This window comes from Loxodonta africana, chromosome 10 (assembly GCF_030014295.1).
Source record: "Loxodonta africana isolate mLoxAfr1 chromosome 10, mLoxAfr1.hap2, whole genome shotgun sequence".
NCBI classification, from domain to species: Eukaryota; Metazoa; Chordata; class Mammalia; order Proboscidea; family Elephantidae; genus Loxodonta; species Loxodonta africana.
Genome location: NC_087351.1, coordinates 103,061,411 through 103,082,201, shown reverse-complemented (window position 1 = coordinate 103,082,201; position 20,791 = coordinate 103,061,411). Strand labels below are relative to the sequence as shown.

Here is a 20,791-nt window from a genome sequence, read left to right as displayed (position 1 = left end):
ATGCTGGGACCATCCAAGAGCCCCTGAAATTTGAGCTCCCCAGACCAGTTGTACCCCTGACACTCCTCTACAGTCTTTCATCTGCTAGTATGGATTAGGTTATCTGATTATTTTTGTCTCTGCCATTCCTGTGACAGAAGGACTCCCTGCATTTGAACCTGGGAGTCTGTGACATTTAAATAGGTTAAGAATGTGTGTGGTGGGGTGTTGTTGTTATGTTGTTGTTAGGTGCCATTGAGTCAATTCCAACTCACAGCAACCCTGTGTACAACAGAACAAAACGCTACACTGTCCTGTGCCATCCTCACAATCATTGCTATGTTTGAGCCCATTGTTGTAGCCCCTGGGTCAGTCCATCTCATTGAGGGTCTTCCTCTTTTTCGCTGGCCTTCTACTTTACCAAGCATGTTGTCCTTCTCCAAAGACTGGTCCCTCCTGATAACATGTCCAAAGTATGTAACATGAAGTCTTGCCATCCTCTCTTCTAAGGAATTCCAGCTATACTTCTTCCAAGACAGATTTGTTCATTCTCCTGGCAGTCCATGGTATATTCAGTATTCTTTGCCCCAACACCATAATTCAAATGCATCAGTTCTTTGAGTTTTCCTTATTCGCTGTCCAGCTTTCACATGCATATAAGGCAATTGAAAGTACCATGGCTTGGGTCAGGTGCACCTTAGTCCTCAAGGTGATGTCTTTGCTTTTCAGCACTTTAAAGAGGTCTTTTGCAGAAGATTTTCCCAATGTAATACATCATTTGATTTCTTGACTGCTGCCTCCATGGGCATTGATTGTGGATCCAAGTAAAATGAAATCTTTGACAACTTCAGTATTTTCTCCATTTATCATGATGTTGTTTATTCGCCCAGTTGTGAGGATTTTTGTTTTCCTTATGCTGAGGTGTAATCTGTACTGAAATCCATAGTCTTTGATCTTCATTGGTAAGTGCTTCAAGTTCTTTTCACTTTCAGCAAGCTAGGTCATGTCATCTGTATAACACAGGTTGTTAATGAGTCTTTCTCCAATCCTGATGCTGCATTCTTCATATAGTCCGGCTTCTCGGGTTATTTCCTTAGCATACGATTGAATAAGTATGGTGAAAGGATACAGCTTTGACGCACACCTTTCTGGATTTTAAACCATAGGTGGAGTGGGACCCAACAAAGATGTATATCCTATTTTTTTTTACAAGCATTATGCATTATTTAAAACAAGTTATTATTTTTAAAAAATTGTAAACAGTTATCCTCATTGATGTATTAAATAATTTTATAAACTTAAGTTTGGCAGGAGGAAAAAGGTGCAAATAAAGGTTATTGGTTAATGAAAGTTTTGATTATCTTTTCTATATGTATCTTTTTTTTTTTTAATAACTTTTATTAAGCTTCAAGTGAACGTTTACAAATCCAATCAGTCTGTCACATATAAGTTTACATACATCTCACTCCCTACTCCCACTTGCTCTCCCCCTCTTGAGTCAGCCCTTTCAGTCTCTCCTTTCTTGACAATTTTGCCGGCTTCCCTCTCTCTCTATCCTCCCATCCCCCCTCCAGACAAGAGTTGCCAACACAATCTCGAGTGTCCACCTGATATCATTAGCTCACTCTTCATCAGCGTCTCTCTCCCACCCGCTAACCAGTCCCTTTCATTTCTGATGAGTTGTCTTCGGGGATGGTTCCTGTCCTGTGTCAACTGAAGGTCTGGGGAGCATGGCCGTCGGGATTCCTCCAGTCTCAGTCAGACCATTAAGTTTGGTCTTTTTATGAGAATTTGGGGTCTGCATCCCACTGATCTCCTGCTCCCTCAGGGGTCCTCTGCTGTGCTCCCTGTCAGGGCAGTCATTGATTGTGGCTGGGCACCAACTAGTTCTTCTGGTCTCAGGATGATGTAGGTCTCTGGTTCATGTGGCCCTTTCTGTCTCTTGGGCTCTTAGTTGTCGTGTGACCTTGGTGTTCTTCATTTTCCTTTGCTCCAGGTGGGTTGAGACCAATTGATGCATCTTAGATGGCCGCTTGTTAGCATTTAAGACCCCAGACGCCACATTTCAAAGTGGGATGCAGAATGATTTCATAATAGAATTATTTTGCCAATTGACATAGAAGTCCCCTCAAACCATGTTCCCCAGACCCCCACACTTGCTCTGCTGACCTTTGAAGCATTCATTTTATCCCGGAAACTTCTTTGCTTTTGGTCCAGTCCAATTGAGCTGACCTTCCATGTATTGAGTGTTGTCTTTCCCTTCACCTAAAGCAGTTCTTATCTACTGATTAATAAAAAACCCTCTCCCACCCTCCCTCCCTCCCCCCCTCGTAACCACAAAAGTATGTGTTCTTCTCAGGTTTACTATTTCTCAAGATCTTATAATAGTGGTCTTATACAATATTTGTCCTTTTGCCTCTGACTCATTTCGCTCAGCATAATGCCTTCCAGATTCCTCCATGTTATGAAATGTTTCACAGATTCGTCACTGTTCTTTATCGATGCGTAGTATTCCATTGTGTGAATATACCACAATTTATTTACCCATTCATCCGTAGATGGACACCTTGGTTGCTTCCAACTTTTTGCTATTGTAAACTGAGCTGCAATAAACATGGGTGTGCATATATCTGTTTGTATGAAGGCTCTTGTATCTCTAGGGTATATTCCTAGGAGTGGGATTTCTGGGTTGTATGGTAGTTCTATTTCTAACTGTTTAAGATAACGCCAGATGGATTTCCAAAGTGGTTGTACCATTTTACATTCCCACCAGCAGTGTATGAGAGTTCCAATCTCTCCGCAGCCTCTCCAACATTTATTCTTTTGTGTTTTTTGGATTAATGCCAGCCTTGCTGGTGTGAGATGGAATCTCATCGTAGTTTTAATTTGCATTTCTCTAATGGCTAATGATCGAGAGCATTTTCTCATGTATCTGTTGGCTGCCTGAATATCTTCTTTAGTGAAATGTGTGTTCATATCCTTTGCCCACTTCTTGATTGGGTTGTTTGTCTTTTTGTGGTTGAGTTTTGACAGAATCATGTAGATTTTAGAGATCAGGCGCTGGTCGGAGATGTCATAGCTGAAAATTCTTTCCCAGTCTGTAGGTGGTCTTTTTACTCTTTTGGAGAAGTCTTTAGATGAGCATAGGTGTTTGATTTTTAGGAGCTCCCAGTTATCGGGTTTCTCTTCATCATTTTTGGTAATGTTTTGTATTCTGTTTATACCTTGTATTAGGGCTCCTAGGGTTGTCCCAATTTTTTCTTCCATGATCTTTATCGTTTTAGTCTTTATGTTTAGGTCTTTGATCCACTTGGAGTTAGTTTTTGTGCATGGTGTGAGGTATGGGTCCTGTTTCATTTTTTTGCAAATGGATATCCAGTTATGCCAGCACCATTTGTTAAAAAGGCTATCTTTTCCCCAGTTAATTGACACTGGTCCTTTGTCAAATATCAGCTGCTCATACGTGGATGGATCTATGTCTGGGTTCTCAATTCTGTTCCATTGGTCTATGTGTCTGTTGTTGTACCAATACCAGGCTGTTTTGACTACTGTGGCTGTATAGTAGGTTCTGAAGTCAGGTAGGGTGAGGCCTCCCACTTTCTTCTACTTTTTCAGTAGTGCTTTGCTTATCCGGGGCTTCTTTCCCTTCCATATGAAATTGGTGATTTGTTTCTCTATCCCCTTAAAATATGACATTGGAATTTGGATCGGAAGTGCGTTAAATGTATAGATGGCTTTTGGTAGAATAGACATTTTTACTATGTTAAGTCTTCCTATCCATGAGCAGGGTATGTTTTTCCACTTAAGTATGTCCTTTTGAATTTCTTGTAGTAGAGCTTTGTAGTTTTCTTTGTATAGGTCTTTTACATCCTTGGTAAGATTTATTCCTAAGTATCTTATCTTCTTGGGGGCTACTGTGAATGGTATTGATTTGGTTATTTCCTCTTTGGTGTTCTTTTTGTTGATGTAGAGGAATCCAAGTGATTTTTGTATGTTTATTTTATAACCTGAGACTCTGCCAAACTCTTCTATTAGTTTCAGTAGTTTTCTGGAGGATTCCTTAGGGTTTTCTGTGTATATAATCATGTCATCTGCAAATAGTGATAACTTTACTTCTTCCTTGCCAATCCGGATACCTTTTATTTCTTTGTCTAGCCTAATTGCCCTGGCTAGGACTTCTAGCACAATGTTGAATAAGAGCGGTGATAAAGGACATCCTTGTCTGCTTCCCGTTCTCAAGGGAAATGCTTTCAGGTTCTCTCCATTTAGAGTGATATTGGCTGTTGGCTTTGCATAGATGCCCTTTATTATGTTGAGGAATTTTCCTTCAATTCCTATTTTGGTAAGAGTTTTTATCATGAATGGGTGTTGGACTTTGTCAAATGCCTTTTCTGCATCAATGGATAAGATCATGTGGTTTTTATCTTTTGTTTTATTTATGTGATGGATTACATTAATGGTTTTTCTGATATTAAACCAGCCTTGCATACCTGGTATAAATCCCACTTGATCAGGGTGAATTATTTTTTTGATGTGTTTTTGGATTCTATTGGCTAGAATTTTGTTGAGGATTTTTGCATCTATGTTCATGAGGGATATAGGTCTATAATTTTCTTTTTTTGTAATGTCTTTACCTGGTTTTGGTATCAGGGAGATGGTGGCTTCATAGAATGAGTTGGGTAGTATTCCGTCATTTTCTATGCTTTGGAATACCTTTAGTAGCAGTGGTGTTAACTCTTCTCTGAAAGTTTGGTAGAACTCTGCAGTGAAGCCGTCCGGGCCAGGGCTTTTTTTTGTTGGGAGTTTTTTGATTACCGTTTCAATCTCTTTTTTTGTTATGGGTCTATTTAGTTGTTCTACTTCTGAATGTGTTAGTTTAGGTAGGTAGTGTTTTTCCAGGAATTCATCCATTTCTTCTAGGTTTGCAAATTTGTTAAGAGTACAATTTTTCATAATAATCTGAAATGATTCTTTTAATTTCATTTGGTTCTGTTGTGATGTGGTCCTTCTCATTTCTTATTCGGGTTATTTGTTTCCTTTCCTGTATTTCTTTAGTCAGTCTAGCCAATGGTTTATCAATTTTGTTAATTTTTTCAAAGAACCAGCTTTTGGCTTTGTTAATTCTTTCAATTGTTTTTCTGTTCTCTAATTCATTTAGTTCAGCTCTAATTTTTATTATTTGTTTTCTTCTGGTGCCTGATGGATTCTTTTGTTGCTCACTTTCTATTTGTTCAAGTTGTAGGGACAGTTCTCTGATTTTGGCTCTTTCTTCTTTTTGTATGTGTGCATTTATCGATATAAATTGGCCTCTGAGCACTGCTTTTGCTGTGTCCCAGAGGTTTTGATAGGAAGTATTTTCATTCTCGTTGCTTTCTATGAATTTCCTTATTCCCTCCTTGATGTCTTCTATAACCCAGTCTTTTTTCAGGAGGGTATTGTTCATTTTCCAAGTATTTGATTTCTTTTCCCTAGTTTTTCTGTTATTGATCTCTAGTTTTATTGCCTTGTGGTCTGAGAAGATGCTTTGTAATATTTCGATGTTTTGGACTCTGCAAAGTTTTGTTTTATGACCTAATATGTGGTCTATTCTAGAGAATGTTCCATGTGTGCTAGAAAAAAAAGTATATTTTGCAGCAGTTGGGTGGAGAGTTCTGTATAAGTCAATGAGGTCAAGTTGATTGATTGTTGTAATTAGATCTTCCATGTCTCTGTTGAGCTTCTTACTGGATGTCCTGTCCTTCTCCGAAAGTGGTGTGTTGAAGTCTCCTACTGGAATTGTGGAGGTATCTATCTCGCTTTTCAATTCTGTTAAAATTTGATTTATGTATCTTGCAGCCCTGTCATTGGGTGCATAAATATTTAATATGGTTATGTCTTCCTGGTCAATTGTCCCTTTTATCATTATATAGTGTCCTTCTTTATCCTTTGTGGTGGATTTAAGTCTAAAGTCTATTTTGTCAGAAATTAATATTGCTACTCCTCTTCTTTTTTGCTTATTGTTTGCTTGATATACTTTTTTCCATCCTTTGAGTTTTAGTTTGTTTGTGTCTCTAAGTCTAAGGTGTGTCTCTTGTAGGCAGCATATAGATGGATCGTGTTTCTTTATCCAGTCCGTGACTCTCTGTCTCTTTATTGGTGCATTTAGTCCATTTACATTCAGCGTAATTATAGATAAATAAGTTTTTAGTGCTGTCATTTTGATGCCTTTTTATGTGTGTTGTTGACAATTTCATTTTTCCACATACTTTTTTGTGCTGAGGCGTTTTTCTTAGTAAATTGTAAGATCCTCATTTTCATAGTGCTTGACTTTATGTTAGTTGAGTTGTTAACGTTTTTCTTGGTTTTTATCTTGAGTTATAGAGTTGTTATACCTTTTTGTGGTTACCTTATTATTTACCCCTATTTTTCTAAGTAAAAACCTAACTTGTATTGTTCTATATCGCCTTGTATCACTCTCCATATGGCAGTTCAATGCCTCCTGTATTTAGTCCTTCTTTTTGATTATTGTGATCTTTTACCTATTGACTTCCATGATTCCCTGTTATATGTGTTTTTTTTTTTTTAATTAATCTTAATTTGTTTGTTTTTGTGATTTCCCTATTTGAGTTGATATCAGGACGTTCTGTTTTGTGACCTTGTGTTGTGCTGATATCTGATATTATTGGTTCTCTGACCAAACAATATCCTTTAGTATTTCTTGTAGCTTTGGTTTGGTTTTTGCAAATTCTCTAAACTTGTGTTTGTCTGTAAATATCTTAATTTCGCCTTCATATTTCAGAGAGAGTTTTGCTGGATATATGATCCTTGGCTGGCAGTTTTTCTCCTTCAGTGTTCTGTATATGTCGTCCCATTCCCTTCTTGCCTGCATGGTTTCTGCTGAGTAGTCAGAACATATTCTTATTGATTCTCCCTTGAAGGAAACCTTTCTTTTCTCCCTGGCTGCTTTTAAAATTTTCTGTTTATCTTTGGTTTTGGTGAGTTTGATGATAATATGTCTTGGTGTTTTTCTTTTTGGATCAATCTTAAATGGGGTTCGATGAGCATCTTGGATAGATATCCTTTCGTCTTTCATGATGTCAGGGAAGTTTTCTGTCAGGAGTTCTTCAACTATTTTCTCTGTGTTTTCTGTTCCCCCTCCCTGTTCTGGGACTCCAATCACCCGCAGGTTATCCTTCTTGATAGAGTCCCACATAATTCTTAGGGTTTCTTCATTTTTTTTAATTCTTTTATCTGATTTTTTTTCAGCTATGTTGGAGTTGATTCCCTGGTCCTCCAGATGTCCCAGTCTGCATTCTAATTGCTCGAGTCTGCTCCTCTGACTTCCTAGTGCGTTGTCTAATTCTGTTATTTTATTGTTAATCTTTTGGATTTCTACATGTTGTCTCTCTATGGATTCTTGCAACTTATTAGTTTTTCCACTATGTTCTTGAATAATCTTTTTGAGTTCTTCAACAGTTTTATCAGTGTGTTCCTTGGGTTTTTTTGCAGTTAGCCTAATTTCATTTGTGATATCATTAAGCATTCTGTAAAGTAGTTTTTTATATTCTGTATCTGATAATTCCAAGATTGTATCTTCATTTGGGAAAGATTTTGATTCTTTTGTTTGGGGGGTTGGAGAAGCTGTCATGGTCTGCTTCTTTAAGTGGTTTGATATGGATTGTTGTCTCCGAGCCATCACTGGGAAACTAGTTTTTCCAGAAAATCCACTAAAAAAAAATGCAGTCAGATCCCTATCAGAGTTCTCCCTCTGGCTCAGGCTATTCAGATGTTAATGAAGCTGCCTGGGGAGGGTGGGGGAGGGAACAGAGAGATAGGAGAGTAGCACCTCAGAATATAGCCAGAGTTGCTTGTCTTGCTTGTAATGACTATTATATCTGAGATTCCCTGGGGCGCGTCGCCTATGTGTGCTGGCTGTGTGGAGATTGCCCCCAGGGGGTCTGGCCCGCTGGAGTCACGGTCAGATCCTCCGCTTCCAGCCCCACGCCCAGCGTCAAGGCTCCCCTAGTGGGACGGTGCACTCTCGACTCCAAAATCAGTCGCTGCCTCCCGGGGACTTCTCGTCCCTCCAGCCACGTGGCCGTGCCGCCCTCGAGAACCAGTTGGGCCTCCTCCCGGGGTTAGTTCAAATGTGTGGAGCAGCTCCCCGTGCTCGTGCCGTGACGGAATGTCCTGGCTGGGACGCTGTTCTCCCCGCTCCAATACCAGTCGCTGCCTCCCGGGGACTTCTCCTACCGGCTGCGTCCCACGCCGCCCGCGCGACCCGGCTGGGCCCCTTCCCGGGGTTAGTTCAGGGGGATGGAGCAACTCTCCGTGTTTATGCCGTACCTGCATCCAGTCCAAATCCCTGCAGGACGGTTCCCCCGCTTGGACGTTGCTCTTTCTGCTCCAAGACCAGTCACTGCCTCCCGGGGACTTCTCCTACCGGCTGCGTCCCACGCCGCCCGTGGAACTGGCTGGTCCCCCTCCCGGGGTTAGTTCAGGGGGGTGGAGCAGCTCTCTGTGCTTGTACCGTACCTGACTGGTACGCTCGCTCCAGGCTCTGGAAACAATCGCTGCTTCCCCGTATTAGTTGGTTCTCCGTCTCTAAATCTGTGTTTGTTGTTCAGGGTTCGTAGATTGTTATGTATGTGATCGATTCACTTGTTTTTCTGTGTCTTTGTTGTAAGAGGGATCCAAGGTAGCGCCTGCCTAGTCCGCCATCTTGGCTCCGCCTCCTGTTCTATATGTATCTTATCTAAACTTGTATATCTTACCTAAGAGATTTTCGATTCAGAATAAAAGAAATTTTTAGTTTTTAGTCAGAATGGTTTTATTTCTTAACTTTTACTTTAGTGAATAGTACAAGGCAGAGTTGAATTCTTCAGAAATATTTCCCAATCGGGTAAATATATATAGCACTTAAAATTTTTAATCATAGCTCCTTTCTCCTCAACCAACTGTGTTTTGTTAGTGTCCACATAAATATGAACATCAAAATGAGTATACGCATCACCAACAGACATGTATTGTGTTCAGGGCGCCTCCTAGTTGCTGGGAATCAGAGAAATAGAAGGCAAGCTTCCTGTCCTGGGAACAAATAGCTTGTAATCTATTTGGGAAGCAACTAAATACATGGAAAATCAGTCGCAGGTTATTCAGTGCCTAGGACCCAGTGGGTGAGATGGCAGCAAGGAATTCAGAGAAGAGAACAATCACTGGGGTCTGGGGGAAGGGGGGAGGCCTGGAAGAGGGTGAGAGAGGCTTGGATATAGTTGGGGAGAGGGAAGAGATCCCAGGAAGCCAAGTTCAGTTGGGGTTTGTTTTTTTCTTACAGTTGCATTTTATTCTATGTTCCCTAAAATTATTCCTAGAGCATGTTGCTTAATTCCAAGATTTTCTGTATTGTATAATATTTCCTCTAGAATTGTTAGGATTTGGCCATATGGATCACTTCTGATTCTACCGTGTATATTCCAACATCTCCATAATGATTCTATATTACTCTTTTAGAATCACTGTTTAGTAGTGATGTAACAGTACAATTCTATATTTCCTTTATAATGGTGAAGAAAGTATTGCAAAAAACAAACTAGAAAGTAAAAAGACCAACAGCTGTCTTTCCTATAAAATAAGTGTGTGGACAGTATCTTATCTATAGGTGCTAAAAAATGTTCCCATCTATGCAGCCACTATTTTGCAGCTTCTTCAAAGGTCTGGGATTGCGACTCTCCACTGTCTTTTGGTTTGACGCATCCAGACGTGAGAATTTCAGGAAATGGAATCTGGCTGTGCTTAGTTGGCAGAGTCCTTAGTTGGCTTTATTTTACATGGAGTTACTGAATAATTCTTAGCTTAAAAGGCTTAGAATTAAACCTCAAATTTTCCATTTTGTGTTATTCCTCCCCTTTAGTTATAGTCTGTCCTTGAGCTTTCATTTCTTTCCACCAAGTCTGCGCCCCTCCCCTGTCTGACTGTGAAGTCCTTTTGGACAAGGATCATTGAGTCCCAAGAAACTTTTAACAGTGCCTGGCACATAAAAGATGCTCAATAAATGCTCAGCGAGTGAATGACAAGCAACTTTTCACATATGAATGGAAAAGAATCACGCAGAGGAAAGTAGTTGCAAGTACATATGTGTGATTTTAATTTTCATATGTGATTTTGAACAGCCTCTCTTATTGTTGAAACTTCCTGCCAGTTTTACCTAGCTGGGGGCTAGCCTTGATGTGAAGGAGGTAAGATTTATAAGCCTGGCAAAGTACTTTTGAACATCCATTATTCTGTAAGGCAGGCCTGTTTATCTGTGACACATTAACATGCTTGATGATGTGGTTACTCAAATTTAAAAAGATCTTTGGGTTTCTCTTCTGCATAATTAAGTTCTTTCCAGGACAACTTGTATATTGTAGATTCCACATGTATATTTCAGACTAGTCACACAAACTAAAATTTGATCATGATTACTAGCTTTTCAAAGACTTCTTTCATTTCTCAGCAGGCAGCTTCCTGTCAGAATTCATTTCCCATTTGGAGAATATCTCTCTGACCCACGGTTTTTTGGACACAATTCAGCCTTCAAATATTTGAGTCTACTCATCGTCATCAATCCTAAGCTCCTCAGATGCCAAAAGGCCCCTTTATTTTCAGAGCGATAGGATCTATCTAGAGCTTCAGAGGAGAGAAAACTAACAATATTTAAAGGATTTTGTTCCAGTGATTCTCTACTTCAAAAAAAAAAAAACTTTTAGTGTGTATCTATTTCTGTTATTTCAGTTTAAGAAATTAAAGCTATAGTTGTTGCAGTTGAAGCAAGATGTGCTTTCTATTTTCCCTCAATCTTTATATAATTAAAATTAAACTTTGCCAGAGCTGCAGTATAATTCAGCTCAACGTGTGTAGAGACCCAGCTGCCGGCCCCCGCTGTGGTCTCTACAAGAACTGTCTTTTAGTTGTAACAAGCAAGGGTGAGAGAGCCCGATCCAGATATGTCTGTGATCCATTCATGGTAGAAGGGATTTAGATTGGGAAGGCATTATCCGAGAATGATATTCATATTGGATCTTGGAGAAAGCACTGAGGAAAGGTATCCAAGATAAAGGGCACTGAGGTTGGACTCTGCAGGACGTGGGCTGAATCCTTGGACAAGGAAGAGACCTGATTAGGAGAGTCTTCGTCTGGGCTGCAGGATGTGCCGGAGGAGGAAGAGGCTTGTCCTTTGTAGTCATTGTAGCTGACTAAGGATAATTGTTGAGGTCTTGTTTCTAGAGTAAAGGAGATGACCATGTGACGGGAAGGTTAAAATCTTAGAAGTGCCACAGAAAAAGAGTTAGATAGCCTAGCTGGCTAATTGGATATTGAGAAGCATTGCAGAGAGAACTGTCAGGGTTAGCTCCAAGGACAGGAGCCTAGCAAGTGGGAGAATACTGGTTCCATGTTGGTGTAAATGAAAGATTAGAGTAGGAAGTAACAGGCAGGGCCTGTAGAGGATGCCCGTGGTTAGGAAGGCCAGAGAAGGAATGGTCAGAGGAGAGCTAGGAACCTACGAAAAAAAAACCAAACCCACTGCCATAGAGTTGATTCCAACTCATAGCGACCCTAGGACAGAGTAGGACTGCACCATGGAGTTGCCAAGGAGCGCCTGGTGGATTTGAACTGCCAACCTCTTGGTTAGCAGCCATAGCACTTAACCAGTACACTACCGGCGTTTCTCTAGGAACCTACAGCTTCATGGAAACAAAGGGAAGGCACTGTTTCAAGAAGGCTGGATGAACGGATAAGTCAATAAACAGAAGATCTGAGTTTGATTTTATGCAGAAGTCAAAGTGTTGACTTTTGATTAACTTCAGAAAAGTGGTAGAAGTAGAACCCAACTGGTAAAGACCCTGAAAAGGGATAAGAGTTTGTGTTACAGGTGAGACTGTAACATAACAAGACCCTTCAGTTACTTCCAGTAATAAACCCCTTTGAAGGAAATTCACCCCTCAACAGACTAGGGTTAGGTAACAAAATGCCAGTATATCATTAACGCTTGCAGATTTAAAATGTACCGATTTCCACATTGTAACCCCAAAACGTTATTTTTATAAACCATTTTGAAATAGCATTTTTATAGTCTTTGATTCTACTCTTTCAAAATTTCACTTATCCCTCTCTGAGATTTATTTCTAGGTCATTGATTCAGATTCCAAAACTAGTGTTTTCTGTAAGCTTATTTTATGCCTACTAGAGTTTAAATTCAAGCATTTTCTGACAGTAGCAACCAAAGTAGATTCAAAAACGTTTTTCACATCTACCTTGCTTTTTCTTGATTGATTATATCTTTTCAAAAACACCCCAGATTGATAGCTCTGAGATAGTGTGCCTATAGTAACAACATGAGCTTTTTGGAATTGATTTAGAAATATCCTTTGGCCTGGTTCTGGTTCCTAAAGACATCTTTTACGCCTGGGAGTAGCCGATCAAGGCAAAAGCATGTAAGAACAGGAGTTACAGGACCTACATTCCATTCCCTTCTTTGTGTGACCTTAGGGAAGTAAACCTCTAGAGTTTCTCAGCTGTGAAGAGGATTATATTAGAAGGTCAATTAAGTCTCTTTCAAATAAAAAATCTCTGTACCTGTGAGCTACACTACTTTATTTTTTTTAACTTATCCACCAAGTTGAACATCATCCACCCTGGTGGTTCTCCATCCTGACTAAGCATCAGAATCAATTATGAATTTTTTTTAAATGGAAATTTCCAGTCCCCACTTCCCTGCCTTTGATATTTGAGTTTCTAGAAATGGGCTTATGCATTCATCCATATTTTAAAATATCCCCACAGGTTATGCTCATGTGAGAAATACTGGTCTGCTCTCTGTGAGTTCCTTGAGGGTACAGACTATTATTTTTATTATTCCATTCCCAGGCCCTAGGAAGATTCCTGGCAGATATTCTGGCAGATAAATATTTGGGAAGAAATTAATTTAAGCTTGATAAAAATAATAAATGAAAATAAAATGTCTTTTTTTTTTCCTGTTTACATATATAACACCTAAACCAAACCAAAACACACTGCCGTCGAGTTGATTCCAATTCATAGCGACCCTATAGGACAGAGTAGAACTGCCCCATAGAGTTTCCAAGGAGCACCTGGTGGATTTGAAATGCTGACCTTTTGGTTAGTAGCTGCAGCTCTTAACCACTATTCCACCAGGGTTTCTGAGATAACACCTGGAAATTTTAAATACTAATGTACATTACCTACCAAAAAGTTCATGTTTTTAAATAAAAAAAAAAAACAACTATTTAACTGCCCAAACCATAAAACTACCAGTTGTGGTAAAATTAAAAACTCATTGTATCTAATGATTGTGGTGAGTACTGCTTTGCTTTATTTGCCTTGTTATAATTTTGCTATAAGTCATTTGTTTTCATTATTACTGCCTTCCCATATACCTTATTCAAATGGTTTTTTAAGAAGTCCCTATCCATTACGCTTTTTTAAGTCATGGAATTCCAGGTTTTGAAAATATAGCTTCTTTCTTTGGGGTGGGGGATGGGGCATAGAGGTTGAAGAACCAATATTAACTTCATTTTGCCTCAAAACCCACCATTGTGAATGTCATATTTTTATGCTCCAGAGAAAAGAAATTAAAGTAATTGTTTTTTTAACTTAGAAAATTATCCTATCCTGAATACAAAAACCTTATCACTAATATACTATTGGAAACATTGGTGGTGTAGTGGTTAAGTGCTACAGCTGCTAACCAAAAGGTTCAAATCCACCAGGAGCTCCTTGGAAACTCTATGGGGCAGTTCTACTCTGTCCTATAGGGTTGCTATGAGTCGGAATTGACGGCAATAGGTTTTTTGCTTAATATACTATTGGCCTATGTATTAGTTATTCATTTCTGAGCAACAAATTACCCTAGTACTTAAGAGCTTAAAACAATAAATATTTAATATCTCTTGCAATATCTTTGGGTCAGCAATTTGGAAGTGGCTTAACTAAGTGTTTTTGGTTCATGTCTACTCATGAGGCTACAGTCCAGACGTTGGGCAGGGCTGCAGTCATTTGAAGGCTTGACTGTGGCTGGAGGATTCATTTCTAAGGAGGCTCACTTGGATATCTGGCAAGTTAGTGCTGGCTGTTTGCAGGAGACCTCAGTTTCTCACCATATGGACCTTTCAACAGAGCTGCTTGAGTGTCTTCATGACATGGCAACTGACTTCTCCCAAAGTGAGTGATCCAAGAGAGGGAACATGGAGGAAGACACAGTGCTCACGCTGTAGGGTAGCTAGGACCTTAAAAGAAAGAACATCAAAGGATTTGTGAACATATTTTAAAGCCACCGTAACCTATAGCATAAAACACTGTTTGCTACCTTCAGTACTTTGTCCAGGATCCGAAAATGTCTGCGATCCAAGTTACTTATTTAGTTTCTTATCCATGAATGGAAGTTGAATATCAGAACTTCTGGTTTGTACTTTTTTTTTTTCTGGTGTCTATTTCTTTTTTATTGTCTTGGATAAGACAATGGAGTAGGATAGTAAAAAATCATGAAGCGTTAGAATCAAAAGATGTCATTTTCTCTCTGTTCTAGACTGCCAACTTTTCCTGTCCAGAAAACAATTCAGTACTTCTCTGAGAAGGCTTCTTAATGAAGGTGGAAGGACATTTAAGAGCCCTGCCCCATTTCCACATGAAGCAGTCAGCACATTATTATAGCATTCATGTCTGATTAGAAGAGCAGATGCCAAAGATAACAAACCTTCAGAAGAAGCATCTTACTGGCAAGTAAACTAGTTTCTCCAAAAATGTAACCAATGGCCATCAGATATTTTGTTGATGAGTTAATATGTGAACTTCAGGAAGGTAAGAGAAAGGCTAGGGCAATAATAGTTGTAAGCCTAAATAGAGGTTTACAAAAATCAACCAGAAGACATTTATTTAAGAGAACCAGGTATCATTGGGCATTGTATTCTTATATACATTATCTCATTTTGACCAAGTTCTCCCTTGACGCTTCTTGCCGTCCTCAGTGAGTCCTCCCTACCTCATGTATTTGTTTTGTTTGTTCACATCTTGAGCATAGCACTCACTACGTCATTTAAGTACAATTTTTGGTATGTCTCTGTATGCCCTCCTAGACTGGGAGTGCCTCAGGGGCAGGGCTATGATTCTGACCTTTGAGTCCCAGGTGCTAAGGCAGTGCCTGGCCCTTAGTTGATGTTCATTGTTTGCTGTTGAGTTTAACAAGCCTGTAAGTAAATAACTTTATCTTCTTTTTCCTTACACCTATTCCTCACTTACTGACTGTCTCGCATTTATGACAATAGTAAAAAATCTGTCAGACTGTTTTGCACATTAACAATGTATATCTGGCAGTAACGGATGCCAGGTTATGAGGTGAGAGTAACACTGACTGTGATGGTTAAGGTTATGTGTCAACTTGGCTGGCCATGATTCTCAGTGGTTTATAATCTTATGTAATGTAGTTATGTAATGATGTAATTTGGCAGGTATGTTATGATGTAGTCATCCTCCATTTTGTGATCTGATATGGTCACCCTCCGTTTTTGCATAACACCAATTTTTTGTATAATGATCTGGTCTTTGGGACCTAACCATGTTGATAAGTGAGGAGTGGGTATATAAGAAAGATAACACTCAGCAGATTGTGTGACTTGACTGAAGCCATACAGCTAGTTAGTGGCAGAGTCTGGAATTCAAAGCCAGGCCAGTATTTTCTGCTTCAGCACAGATGTTCCCAGGAAGACTCCAGCAGGGAACTGTGTTGGGAGGCCCAAGAAATTCCCTTGCGGATCTCAGCCAGAAAAGAATTATTTAGGAAGCATTTCTGTATTAACAAAATGAATCACTATAGCTAAGAGCAACTGCCAGAGGGAAACAGTCTGTGGATTGGCTAAAACGGTCTTGAAAGTAAGCTGGCCTATTGTATTCAGGCTACAAAACAATTTTGGTGTTACCTGATTTCTTCATTCTCTAAGTAGAATGTGAAAAATTCATTTGTCACACCTCAAGTGCTAAGGGAAAGTCCCCTTTCTCTTTCCCATTTTTCTCAGGGATTCAACCATGGTTGTTGCAGGATTGAACAGGATATTTAGATGTGAAGTTGGAGCCCAGTAAATGAGGATATTAGGTACCAGACCCTCTGGTCAAACTGATGACTTACTAAGAAGAGGCCAGGATGCCACTCTGTAAGAGATAGGGAACTAATGAAGCACGCCAAGGAGAAGAATGCCATGAACAGAGTTGCCTTTTAGAAGGACCATTCACTAGGAGTAATAAGAGGAGAAGACCAAAGTAGGGACATAAAAACCGATAATTGCAAGAGTCTAGGATATAAACTAAGGTAACAGTAAAAGCGTTGTTGTTGTTAGGTGCTGTCGGCTCCGACTCACAGCAACCCTATGTACAACAGAATGAAATGTTGCCCAGTCCTGCACCATCATCACAACGGTTGCTGTGTTTGAGCCCATAGTTGCAGCCACCGTGTCAATCCATCTCACTGAGGATCTTTCTTTTTCACTGACCCCCTACTTTACCAAGCATGATGTCCTTCTCCAGGGACTGGTCCTTCCTGATAACACGTCCAAAGAACGTAAAACAAGGTCTTGCCATCCCTGCTTCCAAGAAGCATTTCAGGTGTACTTCTTCCAAGGCAGATTTGTTCATTCTTCTGCCAGTTCATGGTATATTCAGTACTCTTTGCCAACACAATAATTCAGATACATCAATTCCTCAGTCTTCCTTATTCATTGTCCAGCTTTTGCGTGCATATGTTGTTGTTAAGTGTTATCAAGTCGGTTCCAACTTATAGCGACCGTATGTACAACAGGATGAAGCCCCGCCCAGTCCTGCACCATCCTCACAATCGTTGCTGTTTGAGCCCATTTTGCAGCTATTGTGTCAGTCCATCTCGTTGAGGGTCTTCCTCTTTTTCATTGACCTTATGCTTTACCAAGCATGATGTCCTTCTCCAAGGACTGGTCCCTCCTGATAATATGTCCAAAGTACGTAAGACCTTGTAAGGAGCATTCTGGCTGTACCTACTTCTTCCAAGACAGATTTGTTCATTTTTCTGGTAGTCCATGGTATATTCAGTATTCTTCACCAACAGCATAATCCAAAAGCATCAATTCTTCTTCAGTCTTCCTTATTCATTGTCTAGCTTTCACATGCATATAAGGCAATTGAAAACACCATGGCTTGGGTCAGGCACACCTTAGTCCTCGAAGTGATATCCTTGCTTTTTAGCACTAAAAGAGGTCTTTTGTAGCAGATTTTTCCCAAAGTGTCTTTTGATATACTGACTGCGGCTTCCATGGGTGCTGATTGTAGATCCAAGTAAAATGAAATCCTTGACAACTTCAGTCTTTCCTCCATTTATCATGATGTTGCTTATAGGTATAGTTGTGAGGATTTTGTTTTCTTTATGTTGAGGTACAATCCGTACTGAAGGCTGTGATCTTTGATCTTCATCAGTAAGTGCTTCAAGTCCTCTTTACTTTCAGCAAGCAAGGTTGTGTCATTTGCATAACGAAGGTTGTTAATGAGCCTCCAATCCTGATGCTGCATTCTTCTTCATATAGTCCAGCTTCTCAGTTTATTTGCTCAGCATACAGATTGGATAAGTATGGTGAAAGGATACAACCCTGACGCACACCTTTTTATTATTTTAAACCATGCAGTATCCCTTCGTTCTGCTCAAATGACTGCCTCTTGATCTATGTGCAGGTTCTGCATGAACACAATTAAGTGTTCTGAAATTCCCGTTCGTCACATTGTTATCTATACCACTACTTGTCTGTCAATTTGTCATACTGTGGTGGCTTGTCTGTTGCTGTGATGCTGGAAGCTGTGCCACTGGTATTTCAAATACCAGCGGGGTTACCCAGGGTGGACAGGTTTCAGCTGAGCTTCCAGACCAAAACAGATTAGGGAAAAAGACCTGGTGATCAACTTCCGAAAAAAAAAATCAGCAAGTGAAAACCTTCTGGATAGCAGCAGAACATTGTCTGATACAGTGTTGGACGATGAGCCCCTTAGAGTAGAAGGCACTCAAAATATGACTGGCGAAGAGCTGCATATCACAGGTTGTTAATGAGTCTTCCTCCAGTCCCAGTGCTGCGTTCTTCTTCAGAATAGAGTAGAAGAGTGGCTGCATTCAAATGACATTTTACGTCTGAATCCACAAGATCCTGGTGACAGGATGTGCAGTGGAGGGACGTGGAGGAGTCACAGATGGCCCCTTGGCCTGTGGCCTGGGAATCTGAGAGAATGGTGGTTCCATTCAGTATGACGGGGCACACAGGTACAAGCTTGATAGGGATGTCAATTTGGGCTGTGTCTTTAAGGTATCTGTGGGACATTCAGAGAAGGTGTTCTACCTAGAAATGAGCCTCAAGGTCAGATGGCTCCATGAAAGAGAAGTTGTCCTGGTATCTTAGAGAGAGCCTGCATCTTAGGTTTGTTTGATAATCTCTGGTTCGTGGATTGTTGGTACAGAAAAGAGCTGAATGGCTCAGGGAGCCTTTGCTCTGTCTATGCTGTTCTGTTGGGACTCTCTGCTGTTCTCTGTGTGTCTCACTGTTGTCCGTGAGGAGGGGAGCAATGTGTGCCCTCTTGCTTGAGAATGTAGAAAGGACCTACCTCGTTTTCCTGTAAAACGAGGGCCCTTCTCTCATTCCAGGTCTCCCATACGCCTTCACAGGGAGCTGGCTTCTACTTGTTAGGATTTGGCGATCTTAAATATCTCCATTTTAATGTTGTCTGTATCTGCTTTGAGATGTCATTTGTTTTTCTTTTTTAGTAGACAACCACAAATTCATCCTTTATTTTCTTGAGAAAATCATTCTGATAAACCTCAGTTTGACTTTTCCACATGGGTGTTGATACAGATAGTTATTTGTTAAGAGATTTTTTGATTAGTCATTTGCCGTCTGACTCTAAATAATGAATTATTTTAGATATGCTGACTCTCTTTTTTTTGATTCAAAGAGTTATCTTTAGTTTTTATTGTAGCTTTTTATTTATCTTTTATTGTATTCTGCAAACTTTCTTTTTCATTTGTGGCTTATCTATTTTTTATGTTAATCTGATAGCATCATTTAAGTGTCTGACTTCTTTCTTTACAAATGCTGCCTAACTCTTCTATCTCTTTAATTAACTGAAACAATTCCTATGTAAACAAATAACAATTGTAAATTGCACTACCTATACTCATTCAGTCATTTTTTGTGAAGATTTAAGTGCGTCCCTTGTTTGTTAAATTATAATCTTTTGTAAAAACCGGTTGTGACCCATTTTGTCATTTTGTATGATGGCGAGAGAAAACAAAGGATCACTTCTGTGTTTCATGTTCTTGTTATGTATTTTATTTAGCACTCATTTTAAGAACTGGTGTAGCAGGTAGAGTGAGGACTGACTTTGGAGTCACACTGACCTGAAAATCCCAGTCCTGCCATGTTGAAGTGGTGCGACTTTGCATAAATGACTCGAGAACCTCTCTGTGCCTAGGTTTCTTCGTACATAAAATGAGGGCAATAATAATATTTGCCTCACAGGATTATGGGGATTAAGCGAGTTAATACAAATAACATGCTTAGCACAGTGCCTGGCACATAGTAGGTGCCTCATAAGTGATAGCGGCATCTTTTTTTTTTTTTTTTCTTTTTAAAACATTTTTTAATAGACTTTATTTTTTAGAGCAAGGAGGCTAGGTGGTGCAAGTGGTTTGCAGTCAGCTGCTAACCAAGAGGCTGGTGGTTCGAACCCATTCAGCATCACTCTGGAAGAAAAGGCCTGGTAGTCTGTCCTCTTCTATAAAGATGACAGCCAAGAAAACCCTATGGAGCACAGTTCTACTCTGCAACACGTGAGTCAGGGCAACTCAATGGCTGCTAAGAATGATTTTTTTTTGGGGGGGTGTATTAATTATTTATTGCTCCATAGCAACTTGCCCCAAAACTTAGTGGCTTAAAACAACACAAATTTATTATCACAGTGTTTCTGTGGATCAGAAATCCAAGTAGAGTTTAGCAGAGTCTTTCACAAGGCTGCATTTCAAAAATGCTTTCAGAAGACATATGCCCAGAGTCTCTCAAAAGGCTGCAATCAAAGTGAAGAAGAACGATTTTTTAGAGCAGTTTTAGGTTTGTAAAAAAAGCTATGCAGAAAGTACAGAGTTTCCATATTCTCCCCTCCTCCCAGCAGGTAACAGTTGTATCTGTTATTAACATCTTGGATTAGTTTGGGACATTGGTCACAACTGATGAACCAATGTTGAGACATTATTACCAACCAGTTTCCATAGTTTCCATTAGGTTGACTCCTTGGTTTTGACAAATACATAGTATCATACAATATAGTTTCCTTGCCCTAAAAATGTGCTGTGCACCACCTGTTCATCCCTCCTCCCCTCCTGAACCCCTGGCAACCACTTATCTTTTGACTGTCTCTATTGTTTTGCCTTTTCCAGAATGTTAGTCAGTTAGTCACACATATTGTATGATTCCATACTGGCTTATTTCTCTCAGTAATATGTATTTTAGGCTCCTTTTTTGGCTTCATAGCTTATTTCTTTTTATCACTGAATAATATGCCATTATACGGATGTACCATGGTTTATTCGTTAACCTATTGAAAGGCACGTTGTTGGCTTCCAGTTTGGGGCAATTTTGAATAAAGATGCTATAGACATTCATGTGCAGTTTTTTTGTGTGGAGGTAAGTTTTCAACTTATTTGGGTAAATGCTTAAGAATGCCGTTGCTGAATGGTGTGGTAAGCCTATATTTAGCTTTGTAAGAAGCTGCCATCCTGTTTTCC

The 20,791-nt window shown here is 39.8% G+C and overlaps 1 protein-coding gene across 3 annotated transcripts in view; it reads left to right on the top strand.

Moving 5' to 3' along the window:
- Positions 1–20,791, top strand: part of EFCAB11 (EF-hand calcium binding domain 11) — a 197,344-nt gene that overhangs the window by 101,982 nt on the left and 74,571 nt on the right. The window contains exon 6 of one of the 3 annotated variants that reach the window (XM_023546478.2): positions 14,543–20,781. The exons of the other annotated variants lie outside the window; for them this stretch is intronic. Within the exon in view, the coding sequence (XP_023402246.1) occupies positions 14,543–14,600 (58 nt within the window). The 3' untranslated portion in view covers positions 14,601–20,781. Of the gene's footprint in view, positions 1–14,542; positions 20,782–20,791 lie in introns of those variants that run through there. 3 annotated transcript variants of the gene reach the window in all.